General features: G+C 40.9%; 1 protein-coding gene across 2 annotated transcripts; it reads right to left on the minus strand.

The window, feature by feature from the left end:
• Nucleotides 1-2,610: 2,610 nt before the first annotated feature.
• LOC134354287 (uncharacterized) lies at nucleotides 2,611-15,258 on the minus strand. Of its 2 annotated transcripts, XM_063063210.1 has the most exons (4): nucleotides 14,616-15,257; nucleotides 11,898-11,990; nucleotides 9,150-9,242; nucleotides 2,615-5,059 (listed from the first exon to the last, which is right to left on the minus strand). In XM_063063210.1, exons 1-4 carry the CDS (start codon nucleotides 15,031-15,033, stop codon nucleotides 4,767-4,769), a joined length of 897 nt encoding a protein of 298 aa, XP_062919280.1. In that variant the 5' UTR covers nucleotides 15,034-15,257; the 3' UTR covers nucleotides 2,615-4,766. The 2 variants fall into 2 exon arrangements, with proteins under 2 accessions (XP_062919281.1, XP_062919280.1); XM_063063211.1 differs by lacking the exon at nucleotides 9,150-9,242 and having other exon boundaries at nucleotides 2,611-5,059; nucleotides 14,616-15,258.
• Nucleotides 15,259-16,930: the final 1,672 nt, after the last annotated feature.

Below are 16,930 nucleotides of genomic sequence, written 5' to 3' on the forward strand. Positions count from 1 at the left end.
GGTTCTCTTACCTTGCCATCCTTGTCCTTTCCTTCTACTGGAACTTGCTGTACCTGTCCTGTACTCTGTCGTTTTTGTTTAAACATCCTCCACATGTCAGATGTGGACTTGCCTAATTAACTCTAGTTCCTGCCTAATGCGCTAGTAATTTGCCTTGCTCCAATTTAATAATCTCCCACAATGTTCATATTTATCCTTATCTACAGCTATCTTCAACTTAAGGAGTTGTGGTCACTGTTCTCTAATTGCTCACCCACTCTGAAATGTCAGTCACCTGGCCAGGCTCATTACCCAGCACCAGATCCAGTACAGTCCCCTCCTCTTGTTGGACTATCTACATACTTGTAACACCCTGGGAAAGATTTCATTGCTAATGTAATGGTTTTTCTGTAGCAGCAGTGTTTGGGTTATGGCTAGAAATAATGGGGGCTTTGGAATGTGAGCAGTCCAATGAAAGGAGTGCTTTATTTCTTGTTATGTGCCTGCAACCGAGGTGATCTGGGTCTTTTGTTTGGTGGAAGATGAAGAGAGAGGATGCCAGAAAGGAGAGGCTGTAGACACCGGAGATGAGTGGACTTGGGGTGGGGCTGGAAGTCGACAAAGCCCGGGGAAATCGATGGAGGGCCAGCGGAAGGGAAACCGTGAGCTCCAACTTGTGCACATTAGACTGTTTCCTTAAAATGGCCCTCTTCCTTTTGTTTTACTTTACTAACCCTTTAGTCAAATTAAGAATTATAAAGCCAAATCGTTTAATTGCATATGGTGTATTGTCTGTTATTTTGTGGTACTGATTTGTAACAGGGGAACACATCACACAGCATCCACACCAACAGGAGGTTTGCACCTCAATCTCATACATTTGGTGGGGCCAGAGATCGTCTTCCCTAGATTTACACAGCCGATAGAACCCGTTACATACCCATTTAAGAAACTCTCCTGAATGCACCTAACAAACTCTTTGTCTTGCACTAGGAAGGTCCGAGTTTATATTAGGGAAGTTGAAATCCCCCAAGACAACATCCCTATTGCTTTTACACCATTTCTTAATCTGACTGTTTATCTGTTCCCCAATGTCCCGGTGACTGTGTGAACCCTACGACCCGGTGACTGTGTGAACCCTACGACTAGAGATCACAATTTTGATAGTACTTTTAACAAACATTAACATTAAACACAAATGCTGCACTGATTTAATGTTAACAGTTATGAACTGGGAACCTTAAGTGTTTAATCCTTTATGTAAATAATCCAGTGTAGGCTACAATTAACCATAGAACCAAAGAACATTACAGCACAGAAACAAGCCTTTTGGCCGTTCTTGGCTGTGCCAAACCATTTTCCTGCCTAGTCCCACTGACCTGCACCTGGACCATATCCTTCCATACACCTCTCATCCATGATTTAAGAACAGAAGTGGGGCAACTTTGACGACAATTTGAACAAAAGTCATAATTGTTGTTATATGTTCCAGATACTTTGCAATCGCAGAAGAACCTGACCTTTCTGATTGAATAGGCATGCCTTCACCTCCAGGTGCAATCAGTGTTTGGCAAAATCCAAGAACCAATCTTCAGCAGAGACTATTTTCAATCCATCATATGCTTAGTGGGTTACATCTGTTCGCCAATAATTTTTGCCTGTCTGGATAGTCAATATCATACACAAAGCTGCTGTGAAAGCCACAGAGGTGTCACATGGCTAGCGTGGTTCACAATACAATCATTATCCCCCATTTGCATGGAAGAACGGGTCTACAATTAATCAGTTTTTTCTTAATCTAAGCCCTTGCTTGAAATTGGAAAACAGTAAGAAGCACTACATAAATCTCAATATTTTAATGATTTACTCAAGGGTGACCCTACTAACCAACTATATTCATTTCTTGTTTGGTCTTTGTTTAAATTCTTTCTCTGAATCTCTGCAGAAGTAACATTGCAAAACATCTAAGCTGCGGATTGAAACAGGTTTACTGAAAGCTGAACATTGGTTTCTTGTGTCATTCAGCTGTTATTGAATTCAGGAGGCCTGGTTCACTCCGGCAACTTCATCCTCATGAATTCAATGGGTTCAACCCAAGATCTGTGCACAGAATATGTGTGGATCAACACAGAGTGCTGCATTTTTTGGAAGTGTTTGAGATTTTGTGACTCGGCAAACATCATTCACTATTAGTGCTATTCCTAATTACTCGAGTTATTTGTGAGGTGTGACGCAGAATACCACAATACTTTTCTAAATACCCTGTCTTTCAGATTAATGCTTTGATGCAATGACTGCAAGGATTAATTTTTTAATTCTACATTTAAATATATCTATGTTAAGTGACTAGAACTAAAACTGAATTGACTGGTCATATCCATCAGCTAGAAGTCAATTGAAAGTTTTTGTTCTCTTAATTTATGAGTGCTGGAAATGTCCTTAATTACCCTAGAAGTGGTGTTGCACCACTTTCTTCAACTAGCAAAGTTTCTGGTGAAGATTCCTCCCACAGACTTGTTGGGTAAGGATTTCCCAGATTTAGATTAACGAGGGTGGAGGAATGCAAATTCAGAACTTGCTGCTCTAATCCTAGACAGCAGAGCTCATGGTTTGAAGAGTTGCTGCAGCGCATTTCATAGATGACACAAACAGCAATTAGAATATGCTACTGGTGTAGACAGCAAATGTTCAATATAGTGGATAGAGTGCCAAGTGCATTGGCTGCTTTGTCCAGGATGGTGAGAAGCAGAAGTTTTGTTATAACTTAATGCATCCAGGTTTGTTGAGAATACTTCATCGCATTCCTGATATGATTTATGGATAAAGGAAATTAGGATGTCAGAAGGAGATCTGAACCTCAAAGTTTCTTATAGTAACCACAGGATTATTGTCCAGTTGTATGATCTAGTTATGTTTCTGGTATACTAGATTAATAAACATTTAATTCATTTTTAATAAACCAGAAGTTGGCTAGTATTTCCATTTTCATTATTTTTGCACATGAATGATAGAAGCATACCAATGAAAGATCTCATTTAACATATACAATATTCCAAAGCTGGATTGTGAAATACACTACTGTATCATAAAAGGTAATGATGCACAATGCAATGCTTGTACAGTACGCTCTACTTTGTGTAGCCTTCAGTTTTTACTAATCAACGAGCACAAATTATTTCCTGAAAATGTAACATCAGGAATCGAATCCAAGTAGACCAGTTGCTGGGTCCTACGATAACATGACGAGACTTGTAACCTGACAGGTTTCATTCATACCAATACTTGACCATAGGTTTCAGGTGCTGCTGCCAATGAAATCACCGGATTGATTATTTCAAAGCCCAACTTGTTCACTTACGCCCTTCTGAAAAGGAAATCTGCTATCCTTACCCAATCTGGCCTATGTTTGACTCCAGCATCCTCTTTTGCCCCCAACACCCCACTATGGCTGAATGTCAATTGCCTCAAGGGAAAAACCTGCAGAATGGTTTAAAATTAAGGAGGATTCAGATGGAGTGGAAAAAGAGGAAATGTTTTCAATAGCTGATTGGGCATTGATCTGACAGCACAAATTTAACTTAACAGCCATAAATATGTGATAAAAAGATGGAACTATTGTGCTTATATATGGAACCTGCTGCCTGATAGTTTAGTGGAAACACATCAATAGTACTCAAAGGAACTGGATGAACACTTGAACAGAATGCGGCAATGATTTTAACTGGATGACTATACTCTGGTGTACTGTTCTGAAATACTATAATTAGCCATCAGTTGTCACCCAGCACAAAAATGCTTATTAGCATTGGATGGACTGATTTCTGCCCTAACTGAATAACTCCAAAATAATGGCACTATTCACAAAAATACTTTTGCCTAAGTATTAAGGAAATCAAAACTGAAAGCTACATTTCCCTTCCAGCACATCCCACAGTGCATTTATCCAGTAAGTTATAATTCAATCTGAGGGACCGTATTTCCCAGTGATAGAGCATTCTAAAACAGCAGAAGCAACAGGTTTACCTGCTGAATCAGTGTTTACTGATTTGTGCTGTAATAAATATCACTCATCAATCTTTGCACATCTAAGCTGTCTGTTTTTCTGAAGCAATTGAACATTACAGCATCAGACTTCAGTAGCAGCCAGGTGTGAACTTCTACAAAACAAGCAAGGATGTAAGTGGGGGGGGGACATCTTTCAAGGGAAATTTTTTTTCCGGGTTTTATCCAAAATATACCGGAGTTCTTTCTCTTTTCAATGCTTTAACCTTCACAGTTCGCTTTTAAAATTAAAAGTTCCTTCCTCTCCAGATTCGTACTAGGATAGCATTCCACAACTGCTTATAAGCTTCTGGCACCCAGTCCAATTGTTAATATGTAAATGTAAGCAACAAACATAAGCAGGATTTTCAACTGTGTGGAGGGAGCGAGTTTTATCTGTGCTCCATTTTGACCTTCCCCCCAATATCCACACATGTACTTTTAAACTGGAGAATGATTCATGCGGATTTGGCTCCTCCCAGTCAAGCCGAGAGAATTATGTTAAAACACCCAAAGGCAGAGTTAAATTAACTTGGCTTGTTTTCATGGAACATTTACTGTATAGAGGTTAATGGTTAGTTTAACAAGGGAACGTGTCTTCAAGTCAACTTGGTCTCTATACCCTACTTTTTCTTTAAACTAGGATCCTGTAGGAGCTGCAGACCAGGTTAAAAACTGCTGCAGCTCATGCACTCCTGGTTAACATTGATGAACAGAGCACATAAGCAATGAAGAAAACGTAAATGTTAATTGTTTGAGGGAGAAGGTGTGAATATATGGGTGTTCTGACTGTGCAGAGATCTCAGATAATCCGGAGTCTGAGGCGTCTGAATCATCGAGGATCTGGAATGATCGAGCAACAGCTGGATAATCCTCAACTCATGCTCACGTTCCTCTCTCCGCCTCTCTTCTTCCCATTTGTAGAACCTTTCCTCTGCTTTCCTCTGATAGTCCATGAAGGTGTTGATAATGGTCCCAATGTGTCTCTGAAACATGGTTCCTCTCTTCACCTTCATCCTCTTCTTTGGCACCGAGCAATCTATAAAAAGACAAAATTTATTGATCAGATTACTTGGGAGAAAAAACTTGAATTTACTATATACAGTGATGTTGATAAGTACAGGATATCACAAAGATATAATTATAACGTTATGAAGGGCAGGAAACAATTTGTGCCCACAAACACCCATAAAAAACAATCTGAAAACAAAAATAATCTCATAATCAGGTTTATTATCACTGATATATGTCATGAAATTTGTTGTACTGGGGCAGCAGACAGTGCAAGACATTAAAAATACTGTAAGTTATTTATATTAATAACTTACTTATTAATAATCAAAAGAGGTGTTGAATTGCCGCAGGCACAAGTATATTAATTAAAAACAGAAACACAGAAAACCTACAGCACAATACAGGCCCTTCGGCCCACAAAGTTGTGCCGAACATGTCCCTACCGTAGAAATTACTAGACTTACCCACAGCCCTCTATTTTTCTAAGCTCCATGTACCTATCCAAAAGTCCCTTAAAAGACCCTATCGTATCCGCCTCCACCACTGTTGCCAGCAGTCCATTCCACGCACTCACCACTCTCTGAGTAAAAAACTTACCCCTGACATCTCCTCTGTACTTACTCCCCAGCACCTTAAGCCTTGTGGCAACCATTTCAGCCCTGGGAAAAAGCCTCTGACTATCCACACGATCAATGCCTCTCATCACCTTATACACCTCTATCAGGTCACCTCTCATCCAAGCAGAAAAGGCCGAGTTCACTCAACCTGTTTTCTTGGGTATGAAGGACAAAAGATCCTACCTCAAGCAATTATTTTTAACGGGCTTAGGCTACCTTCCCTTGGGTGGAGGTCAGGATGCGGTGCTGAAGGAGTCTAGAATGCTTCCAGTTCAGTTTGTGGGTTTTCTGGTGGACTACTAGCCCCACAAGGAGGCAATTTGGGCAGCAGACATAAAAAAATACTGTAAGTTACACTAAGAATATATAAAATCTGAGTAAATATTGCGAAATAGTGAGGTAGTGTTCATGGGGCCATTCAAAAATCTGATAGCAGAGAGGGAGCTGTTCCAAAAATGTGTCTATGTGTCTTCAGGCTCCTGTACCTCCTCCCCGATGGTAGTAATGAGAAGAGGGCATGCCCTCGATGGTGAGGGTCCTTCATGATGGATGCTGCTTTCCTGAGGTGCCCCTTCTGAAGATACCTCAATGATGAGAAGGCTAGTGCCCGTCATGGAGTCGGCTAAGGCTGCAGCTTTTTTCGATACTGAGCATTGGAACCTCCATTCCCAGAAGGTGATGCAACCAGTTAAGATGCTCTCCATCATACATCTGTAGAAATTTGTGAAGGTCTTTGGTGACATGCTAAATCTCCTCCAACTCCTAATGAAATATTGCCACTGACGTGCCTTTTTTGTCATTGCATCAATATTGGGCCCAGGATAGATCTTCAGAGATGTTGAGCCCAGGCACTTGAAGCTGCTCACCCTTTCAACGACTGATCCCTCGAGGACTGGTGTGTGTTCTCCTGAGTTCCCCTTCCTGAAGTGCACAATCAGTTCCTTGACCTTACTGACATTGAGTGCAAAATTGTTGTTACAAAACCACTCAACCAGCTGATCCATCTCATTCCCGTATGCTTTCTCGTCGCTCTCTGAGGTTCTGCCAACAACAGTTGTGTTATCAGCAGATTTATAGACAGTGTTTGAGCTGTGCCTAGCCTCACAGTCACGAGTGCAGAGACAGCAGAGCAGTGGGCTAAGCATGCACCCTTGAGATCCGCTTGTGTTGACTGTCAGAGGCTATTTCCGATCCACATTGACTGTAGCTGTCTATGAGGAAGTCAAGGATCCAGATGCAGAAGGAGGTATACTATGTTAGTTATGTTATCCATATGGACCTAAACATTGGAGAGAAATGATCCACGGGATTGATTATATTTACCTGAGACAACAGGGCAAGGCATTGATTTAAATGTCTCAACCATGACATAGTAGCACTTGCTCATCATTTCAGTGAACTATCAAGACAGCATGGTCAGGCTACTGGAGGGGGATGGAAACCATTAAAGTCCTGCTTGTGTCGCCACCGCACCACCTCAAGAACCGATATTTGATCCTGACCTCTGAATCTGGAGTTTTTAATGTTCTCCCCACCTCTGCATGCTTTTCTTCTCTGGAAAGGAAATATGCATTTCTGTGAGTAACAAGATTTCCCTTACTCCCCTCCTCCTACCTACTTTATTTTGAATAAGGGGGAGGTTTGTTCATAGAGCTTCAGTAACTAAAGGGCTCAATGCAACCTGGCTCAATGCAGAGCAGAGGAACTTCTGGCTGTCATCATGCCAGTCAAGATTTTCATTCTCCTAACATTTTCTGGCACCAGAACTCAACCAAATGGTGTCAATATAATTCAAGGTACAAATTTCATCTTCAGGTTAATTTTCAATGTTTTCACAGGGTTTTGGCTGATAGGGACCAACTATAGGGGTCACATGCAGATGGGAGCGGAATATGCTCCCTGACCTGAGCCTCATTTGGGATGTTGGCCCCACTGCCATCTCACAGTGTTTCTGCAGGTTCCCAAAAGACAGGGATAATATCCATAATACCATCTCAAATACTCCTCCTCTGATTGGATTCCCATGAACTGGTTACATCTTTTTCAAGCAACTTTGAGAACATCCTTTCAGTATTTCTCTCACCACTGGTAATCACTTGCCTTGATGTCGTTCCGTGCAGTGTGCCTGTTTCAAGAGTTTTGTGTCAAGTACAGTTTCAATATAGCCTTCCACTTGGAATAGGCTGCATGCAGTGACAGCCTTGATGCCAGGGGAGCATAGTGACAGAAGTCAGGGTTGTGAGTTTAGATACACTTAGCATGCTGCTCAGTTTTAAAGACGACCACATGCATTTTCATAAATCAATGATAAGAACCCAAAGAATTTATAATTTTTCACTCCTTAGCACAGTACTGTTAAGGAAAGAAAAACTGTATCTTCTGATTTCTGTGTGGGTTCCACATTGCATGATGTTAACGATGACAAAGTATTTTGTTTAGTTCGGAGAACAGTGACACCACGTAGGAACTTTAAACCAGGGGTCCCCAACCTTTTTTGCACCACAGACAATATTCTTGCGGACCGGCCAACCGGGGGGTGGGGGGGGGGGTGTTCAAGTAGGGTTAAACTCACCTCAACATGTCTTTTACAGTTAGGGTTGCCAACTTCCTCACTCCCAAATAAGAGACAAAAGTAGCTGTCAAATCCTGGGACACTTTACCCCAGGAAAGACTGCTATGACCATGAAGCCTTCCGCGGGCACCTGTGTGCGCATGTGATGTGCTCATGCGCGTATGTGCCTACTTTTTCCCACAAATCGGTTATCTCTTCATCTTCCCAACTATACTGTACATACATTATTTCTACTTTATATAGGCTGTGTATTTATCATATCATTCCTGCTTTTACTATACGTTAGTGTTATTTTCAGTTTTATGTGTTATTTGGTATGATTTGGTAGGTTTTTTTTGGGTCTGGGAACACTCAAAAATTTTTCCCATATAAATTAATGGTAATTGCTTCTTCGCTTTACACCATTTCCGCTTACGAGCGGTTTCATAGGAACGCTCTACCTTAGCGGGGGTAATACGGGACAAGGGCGGACCCGTATGGGACAAACCAATTTAGCCCAATATACGGGATGTCCTGGCAAATACGGGACAGTTGGCAATCCTATGTTCAAGTTCAACAGTGCGCAACAGGGAACGAGGAAAGGTGCAGCTGACTCATATTGTTTCCTCGCGGCCCGGTAGCACATACTTTACGGCCCGGTACCGGTCCGCAGCCCGGTGGTTGGGGACCGCTGCTTTAAACCATGTCAGTTCATTTCTAACAAAAGTACTGGCTTTGCTCAAATTGAGAAGCCAGCAACATCCCAAGAGTTGGGCAAGGAAAGAACAAGCTGCAGCTGCCAAGGCAGAAGTAGCAGCCTCTCACCAAATGGTACACCAATATCATGGGATGTTAAGTGACTGGAGAGAATACGAAGAGGAAGTAACACGTCATTCGGCAGAGTCAGTATCTTATTTTCACTGTACTATTCCTGTCCAGCTTCATACCATGCTGGTGTTCAGTCCTCTTTCTGCTTGCAGTGACAGGGTCCTCTGAGCTTGTGCTCATCATTTCTTCTTCTACGGGAGCTTCTGTGTCTGCTAAATAAGTAATCAATAACAGTAAATTATCCAGTCTCATTACAGCACAACATCATTCATCCAAGTGACTCCCAATGAAATTGAAAGGAATCAGTCTCATTTTTAACCAATGCCATTGAGCTGGAATGTTAACCTGCAGCCATAATTTAATCCAAGAAACTCAATAATTGAATTAATACTGTGTCCTACTTGAAAATAGTTTGTTATAGGAATTAATTCTTCATTCTTGCAAATAGCAAATCCTAATCTGCTCTCAGAATAGATTACATTCCACAACTGTTCCAGGTTTCAAGGCCCAAGCACTGTTACAACATTTCTCCTTTGCATTTCACTTATTTTATCTTCTATTCAATTTTGTTTTATCAGAAAAAGAGTCTTGCACATTGGACAATGAACACCATGAATTTCAATTGATACAATGAGTCAATAAGGATCCAAGCCTTATAAAGTGATTAAGAGTGGAAGAGTCACGTACTTGCCACTAGAGCCAACATCTTTACCATCACAACAACTTGGAGGTAAATGCCCTCAAAAATGCATATCGACTCCAGGAGAACCGAATGCCCCCTCCATCCGTTCGTCATTAATATCTCTACAGTTAGCGCAATTTCAACATTAAGGTTCCTGGGCATGATTATTTCACAGGATCTCAGGTGGGAGAGTCATTAACAAAAAAACTTGGCAGAGGGTGCACTTCTTGTGCCAGCTGGTAAAATTCCAACTTCCCCAGAACATACTGGTACCGTTCTACTGGAACATCCTCACATCAACCATTACTGTCTGGTTTGATGCAGCATCCTCTCACAAAACATGTAAAAACTGCAGTGAGGGTCATGAGAGGTGGAAATAGGGAAGGGTGACTAACAAGGTTCTGGTGAAGCTATATGGACCAATCCCCTGTACAGTGGAAGCAGTGGATGGCAGAAACATTGATGAACTCCAACCATACCGTCAACTTCAGAGGATGATGGAGACGGGGATGGGTGAGCATCGATGGCCTCTGCTCCACTTAGGAGCAAAGGGCCCGAGAAAGTAACAGTGAACTGTCAGGTCAGCAGAAACCATTGCAGTCTATCGTCACTGCAGGACTTGTATGTGTCCAGGACAAAGAAGTGGGCTGGAGAAATCACTGCGGATGCAACTCGCCGAATAAAATACTTTTCCAAAAGCTATCTGTAAAGTGCTATAGGGCTATTAAAACAGTTAGTCTGATCAGCCATTCTGGTTAGCCCCCACCCCCTCTATTACCCACATCACTGTACTACACAGTAAATACTTTAAACCACTTTTAATAATGCTGTTTACATTGTAAATGCATGCTGGTATTTATGTATTTATCCACATTTTATTCCAAATCTGTTCTTTAACTAACTTTAGTTTTATACAATTCTTTATTTATTATAATTGTTGAATAATGCTTTTTATTGCATGTTGTGCCCTGACCAACACACCACAGCAAATTCCTAAGACATGTAAAAAGAAATTAATTGGCTGCAGTCCACCACCACTGTAGAACCTCTGTGTCCAGGATAAAGAAGTGGGATTGCCAGCCTTAATGCTGATCTTTACAACACCCTCTTATCGCTTTTGCAACACTGCTTGCCAATCTCATTTACAATCTAAGTAACTTGGGTGAAGGGGCTGAACGTCTACTGTGGCCAGAGTTGCCGGTGATACAACAAAAGATGGGAAAGCAATCTGTAATGAGCAGAAGGCCTGAAATTGGATGTGTTTCGGTTAAGTGAATGGGTAAAGTGGCAGATCATGAGGTTTGAAAGGGGGCTATGGAATGCTGCCAGACCAAAAGATGCAGGGGTCCTTGTACATCAAACAGGGATCGGCATTTCCAATACAGAAATTAATTTTGGAATGAATCAGTAGCCTTTATTGCAAGTCCTACTATAGATATACATGCTGTTGGTAAGACCACACCTGGAGTACTGTACTGCATACTGTTCTTGTCTTCCTAAAGAGTATATACTTGCATAGAGGCATTTAGAGAAGGTTCATTCAGTTGATTCCTGGGATAAAAAGCTTATCTTATGAACATGTTGTGCCTATACAGATTGGAACGAGGAAAAATGAGAGCTGATTTTGAAGCATACAATAATCTAAAGGATGCCAAGAAGAATTTCCCCCTTGTACTGTATTTATTAACTGGATGAATAATTTCAGAATATGGGTTCACCTACTCACTGTTTAAAATGAGGATGAACTTCTTTCCTTAGAGGCTTATGAATCTTTGCAACTCTCTATCTCAAAGTACTGTGGAATTATGCCAGTCATTAAAGGTTGAGGCAAGTGAAACTATTGAATTAGAGGGGAATCAAGAATGATTGTGAACTGCCAGGGAAGTGCAGTTGAGGCTGAGAGTTGATTAATGAATGGCAGAAGATGTCACAGACAATTTCTGCTTCTTTTCCGCACGTGCAGTACATATGTAGAACGTGATAATACTCGGTCATGAAGTGTAAAGAGACTTATGAGAAATGGAAGAATTTTACTCAAGAACTTTAGTAAAGAGAGAAGACTGAACATCTCTTAATAAGATATTTACTTGGTAACTTTCACATCGCTTTCTGGGCTACCAAAGTTTCACTGGAATGCCCAGGACAGGTCTTCTTTTCATTACATATCACATAACATAACACATACCTGTAACACCATCTGCTCCTGACTGTGGTTCAGGCAGAGCCTCATCTTCTTCCTCATCTCTGCTGATGGTTGTGACTGGTTGGGCACAGCAAGCTGTGGGAGTTTATCATAAAGTGTGTGAGTGCTTAGGCAAATTTAGTAGCAATTATCATTTGTTGTGACTGTGAAATGAGTCACTGGAACGTTACTAAATCCAGCTGATTTGTACGTTTTTTAAATTTCCCTGTAAGCAAACATTCTTCCAGAGAACCTCTTAGTCGAGTCTCCCTAAATTTGAACTACGTCAAGTTATACATTTTAAAAAAAAACACCAGGTGATTTAATGCAATTTCAATAGCTACAATGACATAATTTTCTTCAATATTCTGACAAATGGTTCCATTGAATAATGTTCACAATGGGAGCACATTGTAACTGACAAGACGCCTCCTAATGTTCAAACATTTTTGTTGGCACGAAGTAATTCACACAGTTGGTGTAAAATGTTTCTGAGTACAAAGAAAACCAGACACCCAAAATCAGTGTTGTGAGGGCTGAATCTACGAGTACACACAATCCCAATTATCAACAGACCAATATGACCGTCACCATGTTTTATGTAATGGATTTCAAAATCAACCTGGCCTGGATGTTTCCTTGAACCCAGTCACAATGATGCAAAGTAACTTAGCCGGTGGTGCCTGGTTTGATGTATGTCAATTAAAATACTCCCATTATCTCACTTTATCAGCCATCTCCCTTCAGCAGCCAGCCTCCTGCTGTGTGCCAGTAGCTTGTGCTCTGTAGACAGTTCATATCAAACTAATTGTTGCTTGCAATTAAGAACTTAAGATTTATTCATGTTTGAATTAATGTCTTCTATCACTCACTTGATTCTGCAACCCATGAATCCCTAAAGTGCCTTTCCCTAATTTTGACAGAGAGACCAGAAGCAAAAGCATGGTGAACACAAGATATAATATCTTCAAATAATATCTGTAAATCACTTCTTTTCTAATACTTTTTCCCACTCACTTCTCTTTCATTGGGGTACAGTCCCATTGGAAATGGTGCCCTACATAACCTGAACTTCAAAATGCATTGGCCAATTTGCTCATAAGACAAGCCCTTCATTCCAATGAAAAATGGTGTGCTTTGATACCGCGCCCAATGAACACTATACATCTTTGGTGTTACCGCCAAAATTCAATCCATATGGACTCCCCAAATCCACATTCATACATCTGTATTATTGCCAGGCTCCACAAGTAGGAACTCTTAATCAAATTTCTTTTCTGGAATAAATTGTACCAAGGTGTACAGTATTTCCCTCCCCAGTATCCTGAACAAGATGGTAGCTCAGCACAGACAGGGGATGAGACATCAAACATATTGGGCAGAACAACTGTTACTATTAGTTATAGTGCAGACTATGACCAGCAAATTCAGCACTTTGCAGGTAGGGGATCAACATAAAATTAAATTCTGTTGCAGAAGATCATGGCAGACACCAGCTTTATGGCTAAATTTGACAGAGCAAGTAGACAAACAGATAAATAGTTAACCTCCAAATGTCTACATTAACAAAATAACTCAAGAATAAAGTAATGATTATTTGTATATTGTAAGGTAGTGTAGACACAACATGGGTGGAAATATTATCAAGATTAATACTAGAGATACATTAGGACTTTTGCAACCTTTAACTATGAATCAAATCATAAAATATGAAATTAAAACAAAAGTGCTGGAAATATAGATTAGCGTTTGTAAAATAAATTGGAATATTCTGCTACATTCTGTCATTGGGTTTCAAAATAATTAACTTGGTACAGTCTTTTGATATAATTTTAGAGCTAGGTAATAATACTTTTTAAAAAGGCATTATTTCAAGATGTTTACTGTATAATTTCTCTTACATTAAATGTACCTATGAAACCTATTTCATTCTATAATTGCCGCTGCTTTTCGATGACCTGGGTATTAATGTATTTGAGGAATAGAAGAAACAGCCCTGTCAAAGAAGAGCGAAAGCAAGTTTCTTTGGCCAAGAGAGATTATTTCTCTTCTAAACATTCTAAACATGTAGGGATCAACGTTTTGAATGCCAATGCAAACTACTCTTGGTTGCCCCATCAGATGCAAATACCATGGATTGACACGGGTAGGACGTTGCGGTCTCTATCCACTTGAATTTACAAATAAATGCAACCAGAAAACAGGCCAAATTCTTAGCCTGAAAATCATGCAACGTTGGCCCGCAATTCCCCGAAACGTCTTCTCTGCAATCACCACTCCTCACAGTAACATGCCTTCGAAGCATCCGTAATCTGCGCTCTGAATATTAGAAAAAATAATTTTCGGGGTATATTATTCACATAGGGACTGGGGAGTAAAGATTTTTAACTGTAATTTGGTGTAGTTTTTAAATATGCTTTTAATATTCAATGTTCTATCTTTTTGACAATCTTATTTTCTTGCACTACAAGTAATTTCAGGTCTCTAGGTTTGCATGGAAGTAGGACAGTATAATAAAAATCTGAATGCCATACATCGAAGAGCATAATATTCTCGGACGCCTAATAACGCGCCCTTAAACCTACGTTCGATACCTTCAGAGTTGCCGTTTCCGTCACCACATTTTGTAAAACTGTACTATTAGGGTTAATTTAATTTTTAAAAACATACGTTAAAATTATGCAATCAATTATTAATTTCCCCATTGGAGAGACTGGCTACCTGTAATGTTTTCGGATGCTGAAGAGACCGGGGGCAGTGCATTTTGTAATTTCCCTTCCTCTTCCTCCTTGATGACCACATTAAGGAAGGTTCTGCCCTGAACTCTCTCCGTCTGGGGATTACGACATCCCAACACCGCATCAATTTCATTGTAGAATCGCATGGATTTACACATCCTGCCGGATTTCCTTTGATTCACCATGATCCTGTATTCGTATTTCAGGTTCTTCACTTTGGCCCGGCATTGCTTCCAGTCGCGATTGATCCCTAATTCTTTAAGGTTGTTGGAGATCCTCACGAACACATCTTTATTCCTCACTGTTCCGGCCAGCTGATCCTGAATGGACCTGTCTTTCCAAATGGACAACAACCCTTTGATCTCTTGGTCTCCCCAGTTCTTACTCGCTCTCCTTGCCATCCTTGAGGTCACCGGTGACCATTCGGTTTATTCACAATTTAAACAAAAACTGGCAAAGCAAAAAATAAAATCCAAAAGAAGTCGTGAGCTCAAAGGAAGGTTTATCATAATGGTGGAGGAGGAGGAGGAGAGAGTGGAGCTGGCCCGGACTCGACAGCGCACACAAAACACAGCTCAGCACTTGGAGAATGCGTCACTCGGTAATTCGACGCTGCAGCCGAATGCTGATTAGCCACGTCCACGGGGGTTGGGACACGCACTTCGCAGCCGCTCGGATTTTGGCAGATACGTTTCTATTCAGGCAGTGCGGCGCACAGAGAGGCGATCTGCTATCTTGGTTCATATCTCTATGCTGGGCGCAGATGGATTAACAAAATTCCATTAAAGCGGGAGTTCAAAAGGGAAACAAATTGCACCCCCACTGAGCACACATTTACAAGCAGCATTGTAGCAGGAAAGTAGCATCCACCCCCACGAATCCCCACTATCCAGGCCAAGCTCTCCTCTCGCTGCTGCGAAGGACGGGGGCACAGGAGCCTCAGGACCCCACACCACCAGGGTTCAGGAGCAGCTGTTCCCCTCAACTATCAGGCCGGATTTCACTCTCCGTCACTGAACGGCCTGCGGACTCGTTATCTCATGTCCTCTGTGTTTATTGTTTATTTTTTTTTCGCTTTTTGTGTTTGCATAGTTATTGTCTTCCGTCCTGATGGGTGCGGTCTTTCACTGATTCTGTTGTGTGTCTTGTATTTGCTGTTAGTGCCCACAAGAAAATGAATTTCATATGTACCTTGAGAATAAATTTACTTTGATCGTTTTCAGTTCTTATTCCTTGTCAAGTCAAACGTGTTTGGACTTATTGCGGTCGATTAGTTGCATAAGGCAGGGGCGTCCTTTGGTATGATGGTATTAATATTGAAACATAACCTCACTTTGATGATATAGACTGCTTAAATTGATGAAAAGTTTAACATGATGGGGGTTTGAACACTAGATACACGCAACGCATTTCATTCCTGCTTCCTCCAGAAAAATATTTTAATATTCTAGATGTAGGTGCCTCTGGAATCTGTGCAACATCCAAAAAGTGGGCGTTCACGGATGAAAATCACATTAACATGGTGTTATCCTAGTCTAACGACGTCTGAACTATGTTAATGTCAGTCATACATAACAATGGACATTTTGGTGTAGAAATTAATGCACTTTTTTCTAGTCAACAATGGTGTACCCAATGCTGAGATTTTCGAACAATTGTTAGTCACATCAAGGGACGAAACTGAACGCTGCCCCAAGGGTTTGATCTGCCAAATAAAAGTCAAGTAAATTTGTCTTGACAGCCGGGAATGTTATGTTGCAACTTAATTAAACATTGGTTCAGCCTCACGTGGAGCATACTGTTGCAGCAGGACGGATGTAATTACATTGGAGAAGATGCAGAGCAGATTAACCAGGATGTTTCCTGGATTAGAGCATTTCAACTATAAAATTGGAGATGCTGTGTTTGTTTTCTCTGGAGGAGAGAAAATTGTTTGAAATATAATAACAGAATAATTCCATAAAAATAACTACACGGCTTCAATGAACTTAATGGCTTAAATCGTACTTGTTGCATACATTTACACATACAAATTACTACAAAATTAATAATTCAAAACCCCCAGCCCTTCCCCCAATCTATTCATATTGGCCCATGTTCATACCTTCCCCTTTCTGTGGCTCACAATCCCCTTTCTCGCTCTCCTTTACTCCTCCCTGTTTGTGTCTCCCAACCAATGACTGCCTCTCTTTCAAACCAACTATTCTGCCACCTTCCTTCACTTCTGAGCTGTAGGCTCTCTAAAAACTGGACAAGAAGTAGCATATGTGGAGAAGTACAAGGTACAAAGTTCTGGGA

Source organism: Mobula hypostoma, chromosome 11 (assembly GCF_963921235.1).
Source record: "Mobula hypostoma chromosome 11, sMobHyp1.1, whole genome shotgun sequence".
Lineage (NCBI taxonomy): Eukaryota > Metazoa > Chordata > Chondrichthyes > Myliobatiformes > Myliobatidae > Mobula > Mobula hypostoma.

Excerpts from the sequence above, each read along its gene's own strand:
- LOC134354287 (XM_063063210.1), bottom strand. The coding sequence starts at position 15,033 with ATGGCAAGGAGAGCGAGTAAGAACTGGGGAGACCAAGAGATCAAAGGG. Across the intron at positions 11,991-14,615 it reads AGCATCCGAAAACATTACAG|CTTGCTGTGCCCAACCAGTC; the intron begins GTAGCCAGTCTC and ends AAACTCCCACAG. Across the intron at positions 9,243-11,897 it reads AGGAGCAGATGGTGTTACAG|CAGACACAGAAGCTCCCGTA; the intron begins GTATGTGTTATG and ends TTACTTATTTAG.